Source organism: Silurus meridionalis, chromosome 6 (genome assembly GCF_014805685.1).
Source record: "Silurus meridionalis isolate SWU-2019-XX chromosome 6, ASM1480568v1, whole genome shotgun sequence".
Classification (NCBI taxonomy): Eukaryota; Metazoa; Chordata; class Actinopteri; order Siluriformes; family Siluridae; genus Silurus; species Silurus meridionalis.
Window position 1 is genome coordinate 9130102 of NC_060889.1, and position 26720 is coordinate 9156821.

A 26720-nucleotide genomic window follows, 5' to 3' on the forward strand; every position below is an offset into this window, starting at 1 on the left:
AAAGGTTTTAGGCAGGCAGTCAGGTATGAAAAAATATAACAGTAAAAAGATCCAGAATATTTTTTTAATACCAATCTATGAAGAAACAACAATGTATCAACATCTATCCATTTTATTTATTTATTTTAACATATAAACAACCCTATTATTATGTGGCCTGAATCAATGAAAAACATTATTTTTATACTTCTACTGCAAATGTATTGTAATGAGCTTAATATTGTTTGTTCAATAATCATAAAATTACAAAAGCACCAAGACTGTGTTATGGTGAATGACAAGATGACCAATCTCCACCCCTGGAAATGACATCATTAATTCATAAAGATAAAGAATCATGTTCTACAGCATTAATGCAAAAACAGCTGGTGAATTAAGAACATATTACACTTATCAGAAATGTCTATGGGCATATATGCTCTTTTACACTTTTATTTGTTCACAGGTAGCAATCATATTACAGCACTAAAAATTTAAAGGAGAAAACATACTTTATTTAAGATGATGCCATAATGGTTTCTAAATAATAGAAAATATTTACACCAAATTGGCTGTTTTATGAATTAATGTTTTTTCTTTTTTAACAGAAGATGTTCTGGGAGTGAAACTGTATAATTACAAGTGACCTGAATCATTTCTTTAAATACTTCTAATGGCAAATGTTCTTAGTATTGTTTGTTCAATAATCATAAAATTACAAAAGCACCAAGACTGTGTTATGGTGAATGACAAGATGACCAATCTCCACCCCAGGAAATGACATCATTACTTTATAAAGGAGAAGAATCATATTCTACAGCATTAATGCAAAAACAGGTGGTGAAATAAAAACATTTTATTTTACAATCAAATCAAAATGTCTATAGACATATACGTTCTTTTACTCTTCTGTTTAGTCACAGGTAAAGATCATATCACAGCACAAAACTAAAAAGAGAAAGGACATATACAGAATGTTTTCAAAATATTAAAAAACATGGTACCAAAATAGCTGTTGTATGAATAAATCTTTCTTTTATTTAATTTATTTAATTATTTCTTCACAGAAGTTGTTCTGGAAGTGAAAGTGGAGCAAAAAGATCTCTCCATGACAAAAAGGGAAGACAAAACTGTAAGTATCAGCTGCAAAGTGCCCGGATTATCTGACAGCGATTATGTCCACTGGTACCAAAAGAAAGAAGGTGAAGCCCTTACAAGGATCCTGTATGTGAAAGGAGATGGTCAAGCTGTTTATGATACTAACCATCCTGACGCCAAGGAATTCGAAGTGAGGATCCAGTCTGATCACATTTTTCTAAAGATACCAAAACTGAAGAAAAGTCATTCTGCAGTTTATTACTGTGCCATCTGGGATGGTGCCACAGTGATGGTAAACATTCATTGTGTGTACAAAAACCCTGATGGTACACAACCACAAAAGGAGCTCTATGCCAACAAATGAATTTCAACACATGCACTAGCTCATGAGGTTAACTCAAAACTCAAACTAAAAACGTAAAAATAAATCTGACTGTCAGTTGTAATTTGAATTAGAGAGTAACTTACATAAAACATATCTTAATCATCTGATGAATTATTTAAATACCAATTGAATTAAAAAAATGCAACAATGGCAAAGAAAAACTTGCTAAAAAGACTTGAGAGGAAGCGCCGCTGAGAGTGAAATGAACTCTTTCCTGGTATTTGTATGATCCATCAAGGTCTGAGCATCAGTTGAAAAACTAATGACCAGAAGGGCCATCCTGACTATGTCACATTATTGAATGAGCCCATGCTTTCTAAGTTAGACCTGCACTCTTTCTTAATTTCAACATCAAGCCCCCACCAATATTATCCAACTAGATAGCACACATGTCCCAGCACTGCTAGACACAGGAAGCACTGTCAACTTGGTTGATAGGACATATATGAACATTTTGCGTCATATGTGCACAAGGATGTCTGGAAGTTCTCCACTTCCAATGGAAACCAAAGAAGTAAGTGTCCGTTAGTAATTGGGTTTGCACCTAAATTACACATGCCTTTACTCACTGAAAGAAACTTGCCATTGTTCCACACAGACCTGGCTGCAACCAAGAGGGCCATGACAACCTCGAGACCCATTCCAAGCCTGCTCAATTAGCAAGGGCAATTTTGCTTGGGAAGAGAAGGAGAATGACCATCTGAAACACTGTTGGGGACAAGTGCTACAAATTAAAGGGGAAAACTAACAGGATAACCAGGCTTTGCTTGCCTCATACAGTGCATCCCAAAAGTATCCACAGTAATTCACCTTTTTCACATTGTCATGTTATTATAGCCTTATTTAAAAAAAATTAGTGAATACAATATTTAATTAATACGCACACACACACACACACACACACACACACACACACACACACACACACACACACACACACACACACACACACACACACACACACACACACACACGCACACACACATGGACATGCACATGCACACTCACACACAGTATCGAGCAAAAGGTTTTAGGCAGGCAGACAGGTATGAAAAAATATAACAATAAAAAGATCCAGAATATTAGACCCCAAAAAATCTGCAATGTATGAACTTAAAGTAATACATTTTAATACCAATCTAAGTAGAAACAACAATGTAGCAACATCTATCCATTTTATTTATTTATTTTAACATATAAGAAACCCTATTATTATGTGGCCTGAATCAATGAAAAACATTCCTTAAATACTTCTATTGCAAATGTATTGTAATGTGCTTAATATTGTTTGTTCAATAATCATAAAATTACAAAAGCACCAAGACTGTGTTATGGTGAATGACAAGATGGCCAATCTCCACCCCTGGAAATGACATCATTAATTCATAAAGATAAAGAATCATGTTCTACAGCATTAATGCAAAAACAGCTGGTGAATTAAGAACATATTACACTTATCAGAAATGTCTATGGGCATATATGCTCTTTTACTCTTCTATTTGGTTACAGGTAGCAATCATATTACAGCACTAAAAATCTAAAGGAGAAAACATACTTTATTTAAGATGCTGCCATAATGGTTTCTAAATAATAGAAATATTTACACCAAAATGGCTGTTTTAGAATTAATGTTTTTTCTTTCCACAGAAGATGTTCTGGGAGTGAATCTGGAACAAAAAGATCTCTCCATGACAAAAGAGGAAGGCAAAAGTGTGTTTATCAGCTGCAAAGTGCCCGGATTATCTAATAATGATTATGTCCACTGGTACCAAAAGAAAGAAGGCGAAGCTCTTACAAGAATCCTGTATGTCAAAATAAGTGGTCAAGCTATTCAAGATACTAACCATCCTGACGCCAAGGAATTTGATGTGAGGATTCAGTCCGATCAATTTGATCTAAAGATAGCAAAACTGAAGAAAAGTCATTCAGCAGTTTATTACTGCGCCAGCTGGGATAGTACCACAGTGATGGTAAACACTTATTGTGTGTACAAAAACCCCGATGGTACAAACCCACAAAAGGAACTCTATGTCACCACATTCATTTCAAAACATATTTATTCTGATATGTAGTATCTTATGAGTTGAGTAGTTCAAAGTAGCCCCTGCCAGTATGACTCTTTTTTCTTTGTTTAATAACTACAAATGGAAGGGGGGGGGGATTAACATAAACATTAACATGTTTTTTTTTTGTTTGTTACAGAAACAATTAAAACAATTTTAACAATTAGTTCATAAATGAGTTCATGGTCACCTAATATCAGTTATTCTGTTTATTGTTTTCCTAAATGTTTAAGTAAGTAAGATTATAGTGTTACATATTTTAGCAAAAATGGATAATAGGGCTACCTTAGTAAACATTATTGTGTCAAAAGGAATCTATCCTGTTCTAAAGTCACTAAGTATGAGGAAAATATACAGTATTGTATGTATATCAGTATAAAGATATAGTGTGGGTGGTCTTTTTTGGATCTGTGTGGATCAGAACATATAGGGTTTTGAGAAACACTGCTCTCAATAATAGCTACACCTATGTTGAAAGGGAAAGAAAAAGAAAAACTAGCACCCTGGTATAATGATCTTTGTCACACACTTGAAATAGAGCATTTAAATTCAGGTAAGGAAAAGTCCTTTTTACTATAAAACAGCTCTTATTTTTGCTACTAGACTTCCATTAGATACAGTAGCATGTTAACTAGAAACACAAATACCATCAGTGGAAACAATGATTTTCTGATTTTTCATTTTCAGTAACAAAATTTGGAATATTTGACACACAAACACTTTTATTAATTAAATTATTAATTAAAAGGAGGACATTTTAATTCTACTGCTAAAAATGTAACAACATCCCTGTTTTTATCCCCCATGTTATGCTTCAAATATATATTCTGATCTATAATTAAGTGACCTGAACCAATGGAAAATATTCCTCAAATTGTTCTATTGGCAAATGTTCTTAGTATTGTTTGTCCATTATTCATTAAATAACAAAGGCACCAAAGTCTGGGTTAGTGGTGGATGACAAGGTGTTGAATCCCCACCCCGGGAAATGACATCATTACTTTATAAAGGAGAAGAATCATATTCTACAGCATTAATTCAAAAACAGGTGGTGAAATAAAAGCATATTTTATTTTACAATCAAATAAAAATGTCTTTAGATATATACGCTCTTTTACTCTTCTGTTTAGTCACAGGTAAAGATCATATCACAGCACAAAACTAAAAAGAGAAAGGACATATACAGAATGTTTTTAAAATATTAAAAAACATACCAAAATTTCCATTTTATCAATAAATCTTTCTTTTATTTTTATTTATTTAATTATTTTTCACAGAAGTTCTTCTGGAAGTGAAAGTGGAGCAAAAAGATCTCTCCATGACAAAAAGGGAGGACAAAACTGTAAGTATCAGCTGCAAAGTGCCCGGATTATCTGACAGCAATTATGTCCACTGGTACCAAAAGAAAGAAGGTGAAGCTCTTACAAGGATCCTGTATGTCAAAAAAGATGGTCAAGATGTTTATGATGCTAACCATCCTGACGCCAAGGAATTTGAAGTGAGGACCCAGTCTGATTACTTTGATCTAAAGATACCAAAACTGAAGAAAAGTCATTCAGCAGTTTATTACTGTGCCAGGTGGGCTGGTACCACAGTGTCGGTAATCATTCATTGTGTGTACAAAAACCCTGATGGTACACAACCACAAAAGGACCTCTATGCCAACAAATTAATTTTAACATATGCACTAGCTCATGAGGTTAACTCAAAACTCAAACACAAAATGTAAAAATAGATCTGACTGTCAGTTGTAATTTGGATCAGACAGTAATTATATATAACATAATTTAACCATCTGATGAGTTAAATCCCAATTAAATAAAACAAATGCAACAATAACCAAGAAAAACTCTCTAAAATTAATTAAGCGGAAGAGAACACCATTGAGTGAGCCCATGCTTAGACCCATTCTCTTTCTTACTCTCAACATCAAGCCCCCACCAACACTATCAAACTAGATAGCACACATGTCCCAGCATTTCCATGTCCCACCAGTTCCTGCTAGACACAGGAAGCACTGTCAACTTGGTTGTTAGGACATATTTGATCATTTCTGGTCATATTTGCATACGGATGTCTGAAAGTTCTCCACTTCCAAGGGGAACCAAAAAAGTGAGTGTACATTAGTAATTGGGTTTGCACCTGAATTACATACGCCTTTACTCATTGAAAGAAACTTGCCATTGTTCCTCACAGACCTGGCTGCAACCAAGAGGGCCATGGCAAACGGGAGACTGATTCCAAGCCTGCTCAGTAAACAAGGGCAATTTTGCTTGGGAAGAGAAGGAGAATGACCATTTGAAACACTGTTGGGGACAAGTGCTACAGGTTAAAGGAGAAAACCAACAGGGTAACCAGGCTTTGCTTGCGTCATACAGTGCATCCCGAAAGTATTCACAGTGATTCACCTTTTCCACATTTTTTCATGTTATAGCCTTATTTAAAAAAATTATTAAATTCATTATTTTCCAAACAAACAATACACCTTAATGACAACGTCAAAGTAGCATGTTTGAAACCTATAAAAATATAATAAAAGGTATAAAAAAATATATATTTTTTTAAAATCACATGTACATAAGTGTTTAGTCTTTGCTCAATACTTATAGTCTTAGTCTTTTTGAGTATGATGCTACAAGTTGGCACACATACAAAGAGCTCTGGAGCGGGTTTTCATCAAAAATATCTCTGTACAGTGTTGCATTTACCTTTCCCTCAATCCTGACTAGTCCCCCAGTTCCTGCTGCTTTAAACATCCCCACAGCATGATGCTGCCACCACCATGCTTCACTGTAGGGATGGTATTGGCCAGGTGATGAGCGATGCATGATTTCCTCCAGACTTGACACTTGCCATTCAAGCTTAAGAGCTCAATCTTTGTTTCTCATGGTCTGAGAGTCGTTCTGCTACCTTTTGGCAAACTCCAGGCAGGATTTTACTGAGAAGTATCTTCTGTCTGGCCACTCTACGATACAGGCCTGATTGGTGGAGTGCTGCAGAGGTGGTTGTCCTTCTGGAAGGTTCTCCTCTCTCCACAGAGAAATGCTGGAGCTCTTTCAGAGTGACCATCAGGTTCTTGGTCACCTCACTAACTAAGATGGTGGTGGTTCCAACCACTTCTTCCATTTATGTATGATGGAGGTCACTGTTTTTATTGGGACCTTCAGTGCTGCAGATATTTCTCCTCTTTCCTTCCCCAGGTCTGTGTCTTGATACAATCCTGTCTTTGAAGTCTACAGACAATTCCTTGGACTTCATTGCTCCGTTTAAGCTCTGACATGCACTGTTAACTGTGGGACCTTATACTGACAGGCGTGTGCCTTTCCAGTAATGTCCAATCAACTAAATTTACCACAGGTGGACTCCAATCAAACATTTCAAGAATGATCAGTGAAAACAGGATACAACTGAGCTCAATTTTGAGTGTCATGGCAAAGGCTGTGAATACTTATGTACATGTAATTTTATTTATACATTTTTTTAATTAGAAAGATTTCAAACTAACTTCTTTTATGTTGTCATTATCAGGTATTGTTTGTCTAATTTTGAGAGAAATAATGAATGAAAACCATTTTGGAATAATGCTATAACATTACAAAATGTGTAAAAGTGAAGAGCTGTAAATTATTTCAGGATGCGCTGTATTTCCATATGATTGGAAAAACTGGGATGTACTTCTGCTCTATGTTTCCCTTTAGGAACTCGAGCTGCGTCGAAACGCTATGGGAACGCCCCTGCGTTGTCCACGCTCTGAACCACGTGTGAAATCTAGCCAATAGGCAAGCCGTGACATCATAGACAGGCGACGTCGCGTAAACCAGGAAGCTACAAGATGGCTATGCTGTGGTAGCGACATTAGCTTCTGCTCGTTCAGGTAAGCACTTTGTGTGTGTCATCTGTGCAGTCATGAGCTTAAATGCAGGCAGAATTCCGTCTGCGTGTTTCCTGCTTGCCCCGATTCATTTCGGGGGGGGTGACACGCAGCCAATGTGTTGTTTGCTTAGCTTAGGAGCGTGCTTAGTCGGCTCTCGAGGGTATCGGTTGTTAACATGTTAGCCGTGTGGCTATGCGCTCCCGGCTGCGAGGCGAGGCGAGCCGAGCTCCCGTTCCCCGGGGATTGGCAGTTCCTTCTCCGGTGCATGTGACGTGGTGCTCCATATTTCTTCCTCTGAGGTGGGAGGATTTTCGGAGAGCGCTCTCCGAGGTAAGCGCTCTCCCTCGCTGCCTCGGCTCTCGAAGGTATCGGCTGTTAGCATTTTAGCCGTGTGGCTATGCGCTCCTGGCTGCTAGCCGAGCTACCGTTCCCCGAGGAGAGCGCTTGTTTGGAAACGGTTCTTTCCTGGTGTGTGTGATGCGGTGCTCTGTACTTCTTCCTCCGAGGTGGGAGAAATTTCGGAAAATTCGGGGAAGCATGCCTGGCGGCTGCTTCTTCTCCCGGTGTGGGCGGCGCAGCGTTGCATGTCTCTCTCTCCAAGAAAGCTGAGATGATGGATGCTAGCGAGCGTGTGGACTCCTCACAGCCTGTGCTGTACGTGGAGCTCCTTGAGGTCGTGGCACGGGCCGGGTCCGAGCTGGATCTATCTTGGCTGAGTGTTTCCTGCGCCCTGTGTCACAGCCTCAGCGCCTTCCCTGATCTGCGCACCGAGGTGTCTGGGTCCTGGAAGGCCCGTGTGCGTGCGTGCCTTTCCGATGTTTCTCGCTGTGCGCGAATGTTATTGGAGCTAAGTAGCGCAGCTACGGGACGATGCCGCTTGTGGTGGAGATGCTAGCTAGCTGTCTCTCCCTGAGTGCTGCATCTATGACGGCTATCGGTTTGCCTACGAAGAGCTGCTTGGCTCTGGTAGGTAGGGCTACGCGGCGGGTCAGGCTGCGGGTTGCTTCCACGTGATGTGTGTTGCAGGCATACCAGGCTGGCCTGCTATGGGGGATGATGTGAGCTTCCTTCTGTGCGCCACGTTGACCCCTCCTGGCCTGACCGGGTAACGCTGTAGGTGAGGGCGATTGCTGGCTGGTTCAGGAGGCCGCGATGGCATTTCAGTGGTAGTTCCTCACTGCTCCGATGGGGCTGCTCTGCGGCAGCCTCGCCCTGGTACATCCAGGCACAGCAAAATAGCCCGGTGAAAGAGCGTTGCCACCCAATTCCCGCGGGGAGGTCCTAAGGGGCCCCTGGTGACACTCTTAGCCTGAGGAGGGGCTGGACGACCTGAGGATCGTCCTCGCCTCTAGTGAACGGACTGTAGTGCGTAAGCCTGATGGCTTGCATCTTGGAGGGCGGTCTGCACCTCATGCTACGGTGCCTGGCACTACTGGGAGGTCGGTCTGTCGGCCCTGCCACAGGGTGTTCGGGACACTGCCTCCTTCCAGCGGTTAACTCCCTTATTCCACCCGAAAGTTTGTTGTGGATGGGGGTCATCCGCTGCTTCTCAGGAGGCTTCAACGGCCGCAGTACGCTGCTCCTGCGGTTCGGGTTCAGGAAGACTGTCTGCCAGCCCTGCCACGGGTCGTGTTCAGGGTGCAGCTTTTTTTCAGCAGTTTGCTCCTTGTATTCCGCCCGTATGATCGCTGCGGATGGGGGGGATCCGCCGCCTCTCAGGAGGTGTAATCGGCTGTGGAGCACCGCTCAGGCCGCTCTCTGAGTGGGTCAGGGGCAAGCCCCACGGGGTCGGTTCTCCCTGTGAAAACTTTCTGTCAGTCTGGAGGGCTGCCAGGAGTCTCTCGGGGGTCCTGCGTACTGTGGAGAAGGGCTGCGCGATTCAGTTCATGTCTTCTCCTCCCCGGTTCAACGGTGTGTGTCCCACCCTGGTGGGACCCATGCAGGCTCTGGTCCTGGGACAGAAGATCCATGCTCTCCTGTGGAAACAGGCCATCGAGGTGGTTCCCTCCTCCTTGTTTAGAGAGTCAGGCTGCTACAGCCCGTGCTTCATTGTTCCGAAGAAAGACGGCGGGTTGCATCCCAATCTGGATCTCCATTTCTTGAACCACTCACTTTTGAGGCTTGGATTCAGGTTTCTCGTTTAGAGAGGTCGTGTTACAGGCATTCTGCCCTCCTCTGTTTATAGCCCCCGACCAGGGGTTACAAGGCTCGGCTGTGTCCAGTGTGAGCACTGGGTGCTTACAGTGAGGAAAATAAGTATTTGAACACCCTGCTATTTTGCAAGTTCTCCCACTTAGAAATCATGGAGGGGTCTGAAATTGTCATCGTAGGTGCATGTCCACTGTGAGAGACATAATCAAAAAAAGAATCCAGAAATCACAATGTATGATTTTTTAACTATTTATTTGTATGATACAGCTGCAAATAAGTATTTGAACACCTGTCTATCAGCTAGAATTCTGACCCTCAAAGACCTGTTAGTCTGCCTTTAAAATGTCCACCTCCACTACATTTATTATCCTAAATTAGATGCACCTGTTTGAGGTCGTTAGCTGCATAAAGACACCTGTACACCCCATACAATCAGTAAGAATCCAACTACTAACATGGCCAAGACCAAAGAGCTGTCCAAAGACACTAGAGACAAAATTGTACACCTCCACAAGGCTGGAAAGGGCTATGGGGAAATTGCCAAGCAGCTTGGTGAAAAAAGGTCCACTGTTGAAGCAATCATTAGAAAATGGAAGAAGCTAAACATGACTGTCAATCTCCCTCAGACTGGGGCTCAATGCAAGATCTCACCTCGTGGGGTCTCAATGATCCTAAGGAAGGTGAGAAATCAGCTCAGAACTACACGGGAGGAGCTGGTCAATGACCTGAAAAGAACTGGGACCACCGTTTCCAAGGTTACTGTTGGTAATACACTAAGACGTCATGGTTTGAAATCATGCATGGCACGGAAGGTTCCCCTGCTTAAACAAGCACATGTCCAGGCACGTCTTAAGTTTGCCAATGACCATTTGGATGATCGAGAGGAGTCATGGGAGAAAGTCATGTGGTCAGATGAGACCAAAATAGAACTTTTGGGTTATAATTCCACTAAACGTGTTTGGAGGAAGAAGAATGATGAGTACCATCCCAAGAACACCATCCCTACTGTGAAGCATGGGGGTGGTAGCAACATGCTTTGGGGGTGTTTTTCTGCACATGGGACAGGGCGACTGCACTGTATTAAGGAGAGGATGACCGGGGCCATGTATTGCGAGATTTTGGAGAACAACCTCCTTCCCTCAGTTAGAGCATTGAAGATGGGTCAAGGCTGGGTCTTCCAACATGACAATGACCCGAAGCACACAGCCAGGATAACCAAGGAGTGGCTCTGTAAGAAGCATATCAAGGTTCTGGTGTGGCCTAGCCAGTTTCCAGACCTAAACCCAATAGAGAATCTTTGGAGGGAGCTCAAACTCCATGTTTCTCAGTGACAGGCCAGAAACCTGGCTGATCTAGAGAAGATCTGTGTGGAGGAGTGGGCCAAAATCCCTCCTGCAGTGTGTGCAAACCTGGTGAAAAACTACAAGAAACGTTTGACCTCTGTAACTGCAAACAAAGGCTACTGTACCAAATATTAACATTGCCTTTTTCAGGTGTTCAAATACTTATTTGCAGCTGTATCATACAAATAAATAGTTAAAAAATTATACATTGTGATTTCTGGATTTTTCTTTTTTAGATTATGTCTCTCACAGTGGACATGCACTTACGATGACAATTTCAGACCCCTCCATGATTTCTAAGTGTGAGAAATTGCAAAATAGCAGGGTGTTCAAATACTTATTTTCCTCACTGTATCTCCACAGGACGAGTCCTTGGAGGTGTTTGTCTGCTGTGGCCTTGATAGGGCGTGTCTCCTGGCCGATGGGCGGACGTTAAGCAGGTGGGTAGCGGATGCCATCCTTTTAGCTGCGAGTCCTGGTCCCCGCTCCGATCGGGGTCAGGGCTCGCTCTGGCCGGGTCCGCTGGAGTGTCACTCCGGGACATCTGTGACGCTGCGGGTTGGTCCACCCCGCTGACCTTTGTCAGGTTCTATGGCCTTGACCTCAGAGCCACCCCGGGCTCCTCTGTCCTACGTGCTGGTGCCGAGGCCCTCACTCTCTCGGCAGGGTCTGGTCAGTGTGGCGTGATTGGACACTCGTTCCCATAGCGTTTCGACGCAGCTCGAGTTCCTGAAGGGGAACGTCTCTAGGTTATGGACGTAACCCTAGTTCCCCGAGGGAACGAGACACTGCGTCTCCATGCCACACTCCCTGCATCCCTGCGGCGCTTACCTTCTCTCTTTGCAGAAGCTAATGTCGCTACCACCGCACAGCCATCTTGTAGCTTCCTGGTTTACGCGACGTCGCCTGTCTATAACGTCACGGCTTGCCTATTGGCTAGATTTCACACGTGGTTCAGAGCATGGACAACGCAGGGGCGTTACCATAGCGTTTAGACGCATCGTCTCGTTCCCTCGGGGAACTAGGGTTACGTCCGTAACCTAGAGACGTTCTTTTTGTGATCCATGAAACCCCAAAGCCATCCACAGACAGCACCCCAAATAGAAGGAGACCTAAAAAAATACAAGATATGGCCAAGCTAGCCTGAGAGGAGCAGGCCGTGCAACTACAACTGACTAGCCTCACCCTGCAAGTTCCAGGTCACAACTGCCAGCACAAGGCACAAGTCTCTTGATTAAAAGGTCACCAAGATTCTACATCACAGCATTATTAGTGAGACCATTGTGCCAGCTGCATCTTTGGTTTTGTAATAAATTCTGGAGAATGAATCAGGTGTTCGAGTTTGACAGCTACCTTTCCCCTGAGTGTACAACTCAATAGAACACCTCTGGATAGCCCAGTCTATCTTGACTATTGATTATAATTATATATGCATTCTGACACATTCTGTTCTTATTTCTGACTAAAGTAATTTCAGCAATGTCCTTTGTCTGCTGTGTACCATGGCCAAGACTCCGAACCCCTGCTACCCACTGAAGATTCACAGACTTTACACCATTGCTGTACCTTATTCCTGTAACACATTGTTAGTTGACAGCAACTGTCACCATGCTCCACCTGAACACATTCCCCATGATACACTGCACCTGGAGATGGTGCACAATGATAAAAAAGGGGAAACAAATACAACATACAAAAACTTGAAAGACTTAATGTCGGCAGCTAAACTGAAGATTTAAAAATGGTTAGATTAATTGTAAGTAATAGAATCAAAAATATATTAGGAGTAAATTTGGATTCTCTTCCTGACATTATACACAGGGAAAAAAACTATATACCGTTTATTGGGTCACCTGACCTTTCCTACTATATGTGGTTCTATAACCAAACTGTTATCACAAAGGTGGAGGCACTCAGTTGTATAGGACGTCTTTAGATGCGCCATAATAAAATTTTGCATTGAACTTGAATTTGGAAACCCAAACCTGTTTCAGCATGGCAATGCCCTGTGGCTATGGGGTGATGCTAAGGTGCAAAATATGCTAGCTAACTATCTCTCCCTCGGTATAGCATCATCGATAAGGCCCCGGTACTGCCTAATAAACCGTTGAGACGGTCCTAGTAGGCAAGGCTTACACGGCAGCGGGTCAGGCTGCGGGTTGCCTCCACATGAGTGTGTTGCAGGCATACCGGGCTGACCTGCTACGAGAAATGGGCGAGGGATTCAGCTCTGCAGCTGACAATTTAAGGAGTTACATCACGCTGTGACCTAACTCTTAGGGCCACCAAGGAACGGCGCTCTAGTAATAATGTCAACTCTAGTAGCCACAGAAGGGCAATCTGTGGCTCTCCCTGTAAGCGAAGTTTCCCGACAGGGACAGGGCTTTCATTCTGAATGCCCCAGTGGCTCCTCCTGGCCTGTTTAGGTGTCGCTGTAGATAAAGGCGGTCTCCGACAGGTTCAGGTGTTACCTTCCTTGCCGCTCTCATGGGGCTGCGCCCACCGAGCAGCCCGATTGCAAAGCCTAAAAACCCCTCTAAGGAGGGTGGGTCCTTTCCTTTAACAAATGGGCAGTGGTGCAGCGGCCCTGACAATCAGAAGGGTGGTGGAGAAGGGTGGTGTACACCTCATTATACGGTGCCCGTACCTCCTCGACACCACCAGCAGGCCCGGCTGCAAGCTCTGCCACAGGATTTGCTTCAGAGCACAGTCTCCCTCCAGTTGGTGTCTCCTTCCATCTCAGCCCGAGAGATCGCTGCGGATGGAGGGGACCAGTCACTGTTCAGAAAGCATCCACGGCTGCAGGGCACAAGACACTGAGTCAACAGGCCATACTCCGTGCATTCCTGCAGCGCTTACCTTCTCTTTTTCCAGAAGCTAATGCTGCTCTATTGCTTACCCATTTTGTAGCTTCCTGGTTTTGCGACGTTGTCCGCTGATGACGTCACGACTGGCCGATTGGCCGGATTTTACACGTGATTCAGAGTGTAGACAACACGAGGCGTTCCCAAAGCGTTGGTTTGCATCGTCTCGGTCTCTCAGGAAACTAGTGTTACATACGTAACCTAAAGCCATTTACGTGCTTTGGAGAGGATGATCTTGAGTAGCCTGCTATAGAGCTCTGCTCTCATCCCTACTAAACACCTTTGGAATAAATTGGAATGCTGATTGCACCCCAGGTCTCCTCACCTACGTCAGTACCTGCCTTTCATAATACCCTTGTGGTTAATCAACACAAATATCCATAAGCACACTCCAAAATCTAGTGGCACAAATTGGGACCAAATGCAGAATGCAATGCTCAAAATCACATACCATACTTATGACGAGGTGACCCAATACTTTTGGCAATAGAGTGTATATTAGATCCACTTTGCTTTACATACATACACACACACACTCTCACGCACGCACACGCACAGACGCACGCACACACACACACACACACACACATACACACACACGCAGTACCATGCATTTTAGGCAAGCAGGCAGGTGTGAAAAAATGTAGCAGTGTCAACTTTAGACACATAATATATCTAAAACGTATGAACATCTATCCATTTTATTGAATTATTTTTACATATAACCAAACCTATGCACCTGATCATAGGTTTGCTTATATGTAAAAAAAAAAAAAAATCAATGGCAATTATTTCTTAACTACATCTAATCTTGCAACTTTTTTAGTTTTGTTTGTTCATTAATAATTGAATAATAAATGCACTGAGGCTTGCCCAATGGTGGATGACAAGATGACAAACTCCACCCCAGGAAATGACATCATTACTTTATAAAGGAAAAAAATAATATTCTACACCATTAATTCAAAAACAGGCAGTAAAATAAGAATATTTTTATTTTACAAAATGTTTATAGGCATATACGCCGTTTTATTCTTCTATTTGGGCAGAGGTAAAAAATCATATTACAGCACTAAACTGAAAAAGATGCTGCCAGATTGTTTTCAAAATTATGGAAAACATGGCTGTTTTATGGATTAATGATTTCTTTTGATTTTACAGATGTTCTGGGAGTGAAAGTGGAGCAAAAAGATCTCTCCTTAACAAAAGAGGAAGACAAAACAGTGTTTATCAGTTGCGAAGTGACCGGATTATCTGATAGCAATTATGTTCACTGGTACCAAAAGAAAGAAAATGAAGCTCTATACTTCCAAGGGAACCAAAGAAGTGAGTACCAATTATTAATTGGGTTGGTATCCGAATTACACATGCCTTTACTAACTGAAAGAAACATGCCATTGTTCCTCACAGACCTGGTTGCAACCAAGAGGGCCATGACAACCTCGAGACCCATTCCAAGCCTGCTCAGCAAACAATGGCAATTTTGCTTGAGGACGACAGGAATGGGTGAAACTGGGATTTGAAGAATACTAGACATGAGAGCTGAAGAATACTAGACATGATCCAGGTAGACTGGGAGGAACAGCCTCCCCTGCTCTGCTCTATGGTCAAATGCTGTATGTCCTGATTATGTTAAAGTACATCAATCAGATAGCTACCGTTAGAGAGCAGCACATGGAGGAAGCACCAGCAGAACAGAAATTAACCCACAACTGACTAACGCCACCCTGCAAGTTCCAAGCCAGAACTGCCATTACCTTGGTCCAAAAGGAAGCTCACAGCACCAAGAACAAGGGAAGTTGTTAGATAAGTTTATGGACATATTTATATTTATAATTAGAACACAAATACCAACAGTGGAAACAACGGATTTATGAGTCATTACTTTATCAGTAACAAAATCCAGAATATTAACCACACAAAAACCTGAAAAGTATTTCAATATCACTCCAGCTAATCTTTTTAAATATATAAGCAAACTATTTGACCTGAATCAATGGAAGATGTTTCAGAAATTCTACTAATGGCAGTGAACATATAAGAAAACCTATATTTACTGACAAATATTTTGCAACGTTATTAGTATTGTTTGTTCAGTAATCATTAAATAACAAATGAACCAAGTCTGGGTTAATACTGATTGACAAGGTGGCAAATCTCCACCCACAGGAAATGACATCATTACTGTATAAAGGGAAACGCATCATGTTCTAACATAGCATTAATGCACAGGTGGTGAAATAAGAATATATTTTATTTTACAACCAAATCAAAATGTATATAGGCACATACAGTGTTCTATTCTTCTATCTGGTCACAGGTCTGGAATCTTTACCTAAAATATGAAAAAGAGCAAAAATACTTAGTATAAGATGCTGAAAAAATGTTTTCTAAATAATAGAAAACTTTGATAATGTATTATTATTTTGTTTTAATTTTGTTTTTTTACAGAAGTTGTTCTGGATGTGAAACTGAAGCAAAAAGATCTCTCGATGACAAAAGGGATAGACAAGACTGTGTTTATCAGTTGCGAAGTTACCGGATTATCTGACAGCAATTATGTTCACTGGTACCAAAAGAAAGAAGGTGAAGCTCTTACAAGGATCCTGTATGTCAAAAAAGGTAGTCAAGTTGTTCATGATTCTGAATATCCTGACGCCAAGGAATTTGATGTGAACAAGCTTCAACAATTTGATCTAAAGATAGCAAAACTGAAGAAAAGTCACTCAGCAGTTTATTACTGTGCCAGCTGGGATGGCGCCACAGTGACAGCAAACATTGAGTGCCTGTACAAAAACCCAGATGGTACACACCCACAGCGACTCTATGGCAAATTTATTTCAACACATTTTTATTTTGAAATGCACTCTATCTATCTATCTATCTATCTATCTATCTATCTATCTATCTATCTATCTATCTATCTATCTATCTATCTATCTATCTATCTATCTATCTATCATCTATGACACACACCTCTCTAAAGAAGGATTCACAGCTGAAAATGCATACCAGAGCGAAAACCAAGCCATGAGGTCAAAGAACTGCCTGCAAAGCTCAGAGACAGGATTGTTGCAAAGCACAGATCTTGGGAAGGCTACAAAAAAATATCTACTGCACTAAAGAGAAAATGGCTTCCATAATTCTCAAATGGAAGAAGTGTGGCACAACCAGGACTCTTAAAAGTGCTGATTGTCTGGCCAAACTGAGCAATGGGGAAAGGGCCTTTCTAAGAAAGGTGCCCATGATGCTGATGGTCTCACTGATGATGTAGGGGTGTTTTTCTGCAGCATAGACTGGGCAAGTGGTCAAGTTTGAAGGGAAGCTGAATGAAGCGAAGTGAAGATATATTTTCAACAAAAATCAGTTTCACAGTGCTCAGGACCTTATCTAGCCCAAAGCTCCCAAAGGCTGTCCTAGAGTGGCCCAGCCAGAGCCCTAACTTGAACCTTATTGAATATCTCCGGAGAGATCTGAAAATGGTTGTCCACCGACAGTCCCCATCCAACCTGACCCAACATGAAAGGATTTGCCATGAAGAATGGCAGAAAATCCCCCAATCCAGTAATCCAATGACAGTGCTGCTATACATTGAAATTCTCACTTTGCACACCCCAGTTTGTTAAACCTGGGGTCGGAGCAAACTGTCAGAACATATTTGAAAAAATAATTTGTCACCCCTGGAGTTGATTCGGTTATAGACCCTGTTTAATGGCCAAAAATTGGTGGAATTGAGACTTGTATCTCAAACTTCTGATCAGTTATTTAAAAAATTTTTTGGAAAGAAAATCTTTCCAAAGGGAATTTAGATGAACAGTTGAAAGAAAAAAGAATAAAATAGGCCCCAGTCTTCTTCTGAGTGACATACAATCAAGAGGACCATAAAAACCTCAAGATGGCAGAGATGAAATCAATGGAACACAGTCTAGGCATGCCGAAGTGTAATTTTGTTTGAGAGCAGAAGGAGGATGACAATCTGGAACAGTGGTGTGGGCAGGGTCTACAGGTTGATGAAGCAAACCATCAGGCTTTGCTTGCCTATTATCCTGAAAGAGGAAGACAAGAATCAGAAAAACTGGGATGTCCACCCACTCTATGTCCTTTTTGTGGTTCATGAAACTACAATGGCATCCACAGATTTATTAGAGATCCTTTTTCAAGAGGAAACCTTGAGAACTACTAGACATGGCCAAGGTAGACTGCTAGGAACAGCCTTCCCTGTTCTGCTTTGTAATCAGATATGTCCAGATTGTGAAGGAGTACACAAAACAGGTAACTCCCAAATGCCACCATGCTGCGCCCAGACACATCCCTCATGATACACTGCACCTGGTGAAATAGCACTGGAAAAGGGTACCAAAAACATCACTGTTATAAGAAAGGCCCATAAACAAATTGGACCTGCTGCTGTTAATCTATAGAGATTTAAACGTAATCAAATATACTGAGACATTGACATCTTGTATAGCACTCAATCCACAACTTTTGTCTTTGCTATGATTTACATTTTAGTCATTGTTTGTTTTTGTTCAAAGTTCTTGTTTTTAATTTAAAGTTCACACTGTGTGTACTGTATCATACGTGATTAATTTAAATATATAATATGCACTTACTTATGTGCTGCATTATGTGATATTGATCCTGACACTTCTTTTTCTTTCAGTACATTTAGGACATTTTGATACACTATCCTTGTTGTCACTGCTCTTCATCATAAAATTAAGTGTAAAAGTACATATATTTGTTAACAAATCGTTATTCCAAAGCTTTCTAATGTCCAGATTGCTCTGATGATAGAAGTTCTAAATGAGCTGCCATTACTATATGCTCATTATGTACATGTGAAAGCAGCATGTGTAAACAACAGATATTATCTGTCAAAAACAAATATTAACCACAGTGAGGATATTAATAAATACATAATAACAGACATTTTACAGCCCTTGTTATACTCTATATTTTAGTTCAACATATTAAAGGAGGCATGTTAACTGAAAAAGAAAAAAAAAAACATTGTGGTAAGATAAAGACATACTTTCATATCTGCTTTATTATTTTCAAACTAGGTTTAATCCACTGGTAATGATCCAAAGTAAAGTTTTATCACTTGTTTCCTGACTAAGTAAATTCTATGTGAATATTGATATTAAACACATCTGGATCTGGCTGTATGCAGATCAGTGCACATGTTTTTATAACTGAACGATACACTGTGGGAGTTAAAATCTTTGGCTCAGGGACAAGACTATATGTAACAGGTAAGAAAAATGTCTTTTAATTTCTAAAATGTCTCAACTGTGTATATTTGTGAAAATATGTTGAAAAATGAAGGCAACAAAATGTCAGTAGATAGTAGTAGTATATTATGATTGTTTTAAATTATTAATCCAATGTCTTAATCTGACTCTAAATGCAGACTGTTTACATATGTAAAAAATGTATGCAAAGCCTATTTTGTTCTGGTCTGGAGGTGACCTTTATAAACTGTACATTCTTAGATATATATGAACTCTCAAACTAATTTGGCACCATGAAAATATATTTTATTACAAATTCTAAAGTATTTTTTTGTATATCAAACAACATTCTAAAAAAACAGAATAAAAAATAAATAATTTTAGATCATGAAACAGTTAGGTAGGTGGTACATAAATGAATACATTTCAGAAATAAAGCTGCCATTTTGCTTTGAATTTTGATGCAGAAGTTTTAAAAACCATCTTATAAAAGATCTTGCAAAAGAAAATCATAAACACATGTATGTATGTATGTATGTATGTATGTATGTATGTATGTATATATATATATATATATATATATATATATATATATATATATATATATATATATATATATATATATAGGTGCGTGTGTGTGCGTGTGTGTGTGTGTGTGTGTGTGTGAGAGTGTTTGTATGCATGTATGTATAACGTCTAGGAAAAAAGCTAATATAGACTGTATATAATATTCTATAGTCCTATGTATGCTAAAAACTTGTACAAACTTGTATGTAATAAATATAGTATTTAATACATCATGATAGTTAAGATAGTTAAGGTAATAAATTAGAATGACTACAACAATTAATTCAAAGAAAAGAGTTTTGACTGTAAACTGTAGGTTATAATGTAGGTATCAGAATTAAAAGTAATTTTTTTGGTTTTATGGGATCCTGTGTCTGTGTAAAAAAGAAAATCCATACATGATTTATACATTAATTTAAATATAGATAATGTGCCAGATTCATACTAAATTTATTTAATAAAGATTTTTTGAAGCCTAGTGACCAGCGCCAGTTACCCAGTTTGTTAATTAGAAATAAAATGTATGTGAGAAACATCATAGAAATATTTTTCATTAGCAATAATTTTTTTAGCCAATTTGTGTGAGCTACTGAAATGAATTCTAGTCTAATCTATTAAATAAATATTTAAACATTTATTTTATTTATATTTTATTAAATTGTATTATTTATCTTTATAAATAAAGGCTATTAACAAGTTATTGAACATGCCTTCTGCAACTTAAATTGAGTACATGTCCACCTTCCACAGAAATAAAGGAGATGCTTCATTTTGTAAATGAAACATTTTCACATTCCGCAATTTCTATACTACTATATACTATACTTCTAACTACAATGTGTAGCATATGAAAGTCGCACAAGATTATAGCTCAAGCTATGATAATTGGATATATAATTAGATTCAGATATTCAATTTTAACAAGTGAAGCATAAATACCTTATTGAGTTACTCAATAAGTCTATTAATAAAGTGCAATTCTACCCTCAATTTATGATCTAACAATTTTACTCTGTGGATGTTTAGTTGATGAATAGACATATAGAACACCGCATTTATTCTGGTTTTTCCAAGTATTATAATATGTCCATCATTCTTTAGTTATGACCAGAAAAACACAAATACATGGAACTTAAACACTCTTTGGAGTCCATGTTCTGTAAATACTGAGAAGTGAATGCATGCACTGAACAAATCAACAGTGTAAATTGTGACCAAGGCTGTGTACTAGCAGCATGGCAGGAAAACTGACAGTCTGAACATCAGAAATGATGGATAATTCCAGGACAAAAATGTTTATTTCTTGCTGAAAGTAGGATTATATTTTCATTCTGTAAGATTAGATGATATTCAATGTCACTCTCATATTTTGAGAGTGACAAGTTCCTGGCCTCAAATAAGTTCTTAATCGAAGACCAGGAATTTGAAGTCTATTCTAGACTGAATGCATGCTCTAAGGTCTGTTTTTAATTCTTCAATGGTCATCATTATAAGAAGGAAGTAAATAAATGTGCATACTGAGTGGATGTCAATAGTTTAAAAATGTTTCAGTTAAATCTTTTCAGTGGTGGACAGTAATGAATGAAATGTAATTCATTTCTGTACCTATGTAGCTTTTTTGCATATGTATACATTGCTGAAGTATTTCCATTTGTGGAGATGTTTACTTGAACTTTACTACATTTCAAACTTAAATATCTTTACATTTTGCTAACTCAGTTGTTAATTTTTATTTGTGGATACAAACTTAACTGATCAAGCGCGCAGCAAACCACCAATCAGGGTTGAGCGCACTCTTTGTGTTGAACCTGTTATCTGTTGGTGGTATCTACTTACCACTAACATGCAGTTCAACAGCAAGAAGAACATTTTGAGAGGAATAAATGATGAAGGAAACTCCTCAATCTAACTTGCCACAACACCTGTGGCCTTATTTACTGATTTAATTTTAAATAGTTGAAAAAAGTTTTTTTGGCTCATAATAATTTTAATAGATATTAATCAGTGTTTGACTTATTATCATTCTATTAATAGAGTTTAGTGCCAAGTAACATTAGAGTCTTTTCACATAAACTGAACTGCTTAAGCAAAATTCTTACAACAAAAATGATAATAGGAGCATTTAATAGACATAATAAATCATAGTTATTTGTATACTTAAGTACATTTGATGTACAAATACCTTTACTCAAGTAAAGGTATAAAGGGAGCACTTTTACTTTTACTGGAGTAATATTTTGTCTAGTGCATCTCTATTTTAACTCAAGTACATGGTTTGTGTATTTTGTACATCACTGAATCCTTGACATTTTGCATGCTGTGTCCAATGTAAAAAGTACAAATTGACATGTTTCTATTTGCTTTATTGATTGCTTACTCACATGATCATTGTCTGTCCTTCTAATCAGACACAGCAAAGGTACCTCCTACAATATCTGTGTACCCAGTATCCAACAAACAGGAGGAAGGACAGCATGTACTGCTGTGCCAGGCTAAAAACATGTTCCCAGACTTGGTGAAATTCACATGGCTGGATTCAAAGGGGGGAGAAGTGAAGTCATCAGATGATGGTGATGAGCAGCTGGAGCAGATAGACAGTGTAGGGACAACCAGCATGCTCATTTTGGAGAAAAACAAAGTGACATCATATGAATACACCTGCATTGTCAAACATGAGGGAGAAGAGCAAAACAAACTATTCCAACAGGTACAAAAAATCACATGCTATTTTAATTATCTTACAACATTTTAACAACCACTGGCTCTCCGAAGACCTTTGATTAAAACATCTCGTTTTAATTCAATCGATTCACTTTTGGATTTATTCTATTCATTTTATAAGGCATTTTAAAGGTATTACCATTATGTCAATATAAATTTAACCTTGAATATTGTCAGTTTAACAGATGCAGCAAAAATAAGTCAAAATATCCTGATTTTTGTCATCTATTCACTAAAATATTGTATTTGCACAGTTAAAGCTGTTGCAACCAAGTGTGTGCCCAGACAAGAAACATCGGAGGAGGAAACTCTAATTTCTGGTAATAAAAAAATATATATTTTTTTTTACTATTTTAATTATTGAATATCTCTTTTTATTAATAGAAATTAAGTTTATATGAAGTTAATCACTTACATGCATAAATTTGTTTGTTATTGTGTCTCTTGTGCAGGTGTGCATGAGATCAGCCGCAGTCTGCATCTGTTCAGCATGACGTATGTGATGCTACTGGTGAAAAACCTACTGTATTTCTGCATTATCTTTGTCTTACTGTACAAGAGGAATTCTGCTAAAAAGGAAATGTTCAGAGTCAAAGCTCGCTGATCGATTATTTTATTTTGAATGGTATAAAACTATAAAAATCCATTTTGTTAAACATCTCTTTCTGTTCATTTTTCAAAATATATTCACTGTATTTGCTTTATGTGTATAAACTTTCATGCTGCAGTGTTGAAGGAAATTAAAAACAACAACAAAAACAACAACAGTAACACTCTGTTTTCTGTTTTTCTTATTCTTGTCCAAAAATATGGAAATTTTCTATTGATTTTCTGTGAGCGTATTTTGTGTTATTCTATTTCTTCAGCATTTGGCTTATAAAGTTGTTGTATTCTAAAATAATTAAATGGTTTCATGTTCTTTATATAAATCAATAAAGGTAGAAACAAAGTCAACTATTTCAGTCTCATATTTTCAAAACTTCTCATCCCAAATCATGAACACTGTAAAAGACTTATATAATTACTGACATTTATTTAATTTATTTTAAAGTGGACATATCTGTACATTAAGGAAAAAATCTGCAACTTAGTTAGCTTAGTCTCATTCTTTAGAGACAAATCTTTAAATAATGAGTGTTGATCTGTATGTTTTAAAGTATAGACACACTACTGTCATTGCACCTTTATAATATTCAGGGTGGATTTTATTCTTAGTGTTTTAGTGTTATATTCATTCTCACAACATTTCTGTGTTTTAGATGGTCCATTGTTGGTACTATAAAAAATACAATCATGCTTTTTCTGTTTTCCTAAACCCTGAAATACTTGTTTTTTTTTTCATTTTAGGTCCGTTCCTTCAATAGACACTTCTAAAATCATCCTTGACAATAATTTTTGTTATACTTATGCTTGATTAATGTTATTTTATATGTAAACATACTTGGGTAAAGTTTAGGTGTTTTAAATGATATGTAAAGCACTTTTGGTCAGTGTCTGTTGTTAGAAATGTCCTCTATACCTAAAGAGTGTCTTTACTTTTAATTAATCTTTACTTTAATCAGTTAGCTTTAGTTTTGTAATACTTTTGTGAAATAAGTTTTATGTCACTATGGAAGCAGATGTGAACTGCATATTTTGTATAGACTATACAAGGCATCACTATCAAAGGCCTACTTTATCTAATTATATATTTCCAGTATATACTTAGCAGTCGAGTTAGTTATGCAATTCACTATAGTGTTCGGGGTGGTTTGCATGCTTGGTAGGTGAGAGTGTTTCCTGGAAATAGAGCTCAATGTTGTTGAGGTGATAAGCTGCTAGATGCTGTATGGTGTGTGTGTGTGTGTGTGTGTGTGTGTGTGTGTGTGTGTGTGTGTGTGTGTGTGAGAGAGAGAGAGAGAGAGAGAGAGAGAGAGAGAGAGAGAGGGAGACAGAAGGTGCACTGAGCTTTTATTTGTCCATGCACTTGTTTTGTAAGACAGCATGAACCATGAGAATAAAAAATAAAAAAAAAACTCTTAAAACTTGAACACTATATGGGGATAGCTCATACTTGGCTGGTATTGCATTTACAAATATGAAATGCAAAATAAAAGTATTTAAACATTCTGTAGGTAAAAAAAAAAAAAACAGTTCTACTATAGAACCACTCTCTAGTATCTGGCCCACTACACTTTATTTTAAAATCATGGGTCATGCTCTTCCCTGAAATCATCCATTATTGGTCATGAGAAAAAAATACAGTCACAGAAAATTTGCATCACCCATAATTCCTTGAAGCACACAATGATGGGAATACAAAATGTGATATTAATAAGTAAATTATTAATATTTAAATATATAAGGTGATGGTTTAGGCTTGTATGCCATCACAAGCTATTTGTAAGGATTTTATTGGTTGTTATTCTTGTCTTATAGCCCCTTACAACCCTTACAAGTCACTTACAAATGCAATAATTAGTCATTAATTATTGTATGTTTTCTGATCCATACCAAAGCCACTAAAGTTATTTGTAATTATTAAAATGAATGCTAGATAATTAGTTTGTGTAATTGAATATTCAATGCTACTATTCTGTTACTTTCAACCCATTAACTCAATAGAGAGCAAAGTACAGAAATTGTCAACAAGGAAACCTTTTAAATATGTAATGGTAGCTTAATTGGTTAAAATATTTTGTAGGTACTGTGTTCATGTTTTCTAAGATCTTTACACAGTTTTGACAAGGTTTGGACTCCACAAGACTTCTGAAGGTGTGCTGTGGTATCTGTTGCCAAGTGTTTAGCAGAAGATCCTTTAAATCCTGTAAGTTGTGAAGTGGGACCTCCATGATTTAGAATTGTTTATCTAGCACATCTAGCAGATAATCTATCAGATATAAATCTGAGGAATTTCATCTTGAACTCAAATTCATTTTCATTGAACAGGGAATTCATTTTCCTCAAACCATTTGTTACGTCCCATTGGATGTTCGTGTGTGAGGGTGTTTGTCTCTTTCTCTATTGGTTCACCTTCCTGTCAATTTCTCACGGTTCCTCCCTGTTTGGACTGCTATTGGCTAGGGAGGTAATCATCGTTTGTGACCTGACTGCACCTGTGGCCAATCCGGTCAGCTGCTGGAGTTTAAAAAGAGGACTGCAGGAACGTTAAAGAGAGTACCATTTGTTTTTTTTTTGCATTGTTGTGTTTGAAGCATTGATTCTTTCTTGTATTTTTCCCTTTTGACTTGGTTTTGTACAATATTTGTTAAGTTAAAGTTAATGTCATCTTGTTTGTTTATATTCTGATAACAACTTTGCGTTTTCCATAACAACCCCTGTGTTTTCCCCAGGAGTGTTGGGCAGGTAGTATGTCACGTGACTTACATCTTGCAACACGTAGATGATACTATGTATAAAGACACTAGCTAGGAGTGTGAGCTACTTCTGTATTTTTGTTAGTTTAGAGTAGGTAAGCTAGGGCGTGTAGAGGCGCCAGAAAATTTTTGTTTGGAGTTAGGTTAGTGGTTTATTACTGAGTTAGTTGGGTTTTGTTTTATTGTGTTCTTTTTTTTTAGCACCACTCTCCGCCTCTTTCTCCTGTGGGATTATTTATTATGTTTTGGTTTTGACTAGTGTGTAAATATTGTATATACTACGCCATATGTTCCTCATTGTTTAAATAAATCCTTTTTATATTATACTTGGTTTACGTGTCCTTTTCCCTGGCCTATTCACAAAATGGATCACAGTATGAATGTTGCAGCTTCAAACCCTAGACGTATAAAAAAGAAGCCGTAACACCATTTCTGAACACTTTTTGCAGTGTGTCAGGGCACATTATCCGGCTGAAGAGGCCAGTGAAATTAAGCAATGTATTTTCATGAAGTGGTGTACTGGATTTAAAACATTGAGTGCATATTTATATTTACATAATTATAGTCAATGTTGGCTTAAAGCCTTACGCATACTTAAATTTCCTGAATTGACTCTTCACTTGTTGCTTAATATATCCCAACATTGACAGGTGCTTTTGTAACGACATAGTCAATGTTTACTTCACGTCAATGGTTTTAATGCTTTGGCTGATAAGTGTAATTTTGCTGTGAAGATGCACCTGGATTCACAGTTGTGCAGTGGCATTTCCACGAAAAGTTCTCCATGGTTCAACAGTTATTATTGATATTGACTAATGCTATTATACAAGTGCTGTATCCTAAACACATAATAACAGAGTAAAATGCAATTGAGAAATTTATAAAGAATATTAGGACATGAATGGATGTTCTAAGATTTCTTAAAAGCATACTTATCTTGGAAGTTTCAATTTTCATAACAGTGTGTAGATCGACTTTCATATTAATGCTGAAAACCCTCAACACCTGTTTTTGCAACCACTTAGTTATTAATGCAATATGCTATGAGTATTTTTCTGTAAACTGGGGATCCTCAAGCGCTT

General features: G+C 38.6%; 1 protein-coding gene across 1 annotated transcript; it reads left to right on the plus strand.

The window, feature by feature from the left end:
- Positions 1 to 819: 819 nt before the first annotated feature.
- Positions 820 to 22871, plus strand: LOC124387791 (immunoglobulin lambda-1 light chain-like). Its single transcript, XM_046852364.1, has 6 exons — positions 820 to 902; positions 1047 to 1355; positions 18977 to 19015; positions 21970 to 22268; positions 22537 to 22602; positions 22735 to 22871. The coding sequence occupies exons 1-5, from the start codon at positions 857 to 859 to the stop codon at positions 22594 to 22596; spliced, it is 753 nt and encodes a 250-aa protein (XP_046708320.1). The 5' UTR covers positions 820 to 856; the 3' UTR covers positions 22597 to 22602; positions 22735 to 22871.
- Positions 22872 to 26720: the final 3849 nt, after the last annotated feature.

Coding starts and splice junctions, on each gene's coding strand:
- LOC124387791 (XM_046852364.1), top strand. CDS start 857: ATGTCTATAGACATATACGTTCTTTTACTCTTCTGTTTAGTCACAG. Junction 1,356..18,976: donor TTACTGTGCCATCTGGGATG/GTGCCACAGTGA, acceptor ACACTGTGGGAG/TTAAAATCTTTGGCTCAGGG. Junction 22,269..22,536: donor AAAACAAACTATTCCAACAG/GTACAAAAAATC, acceptor GTATTTGCACAG/TTAAAGCTGTTGCAACCAAG.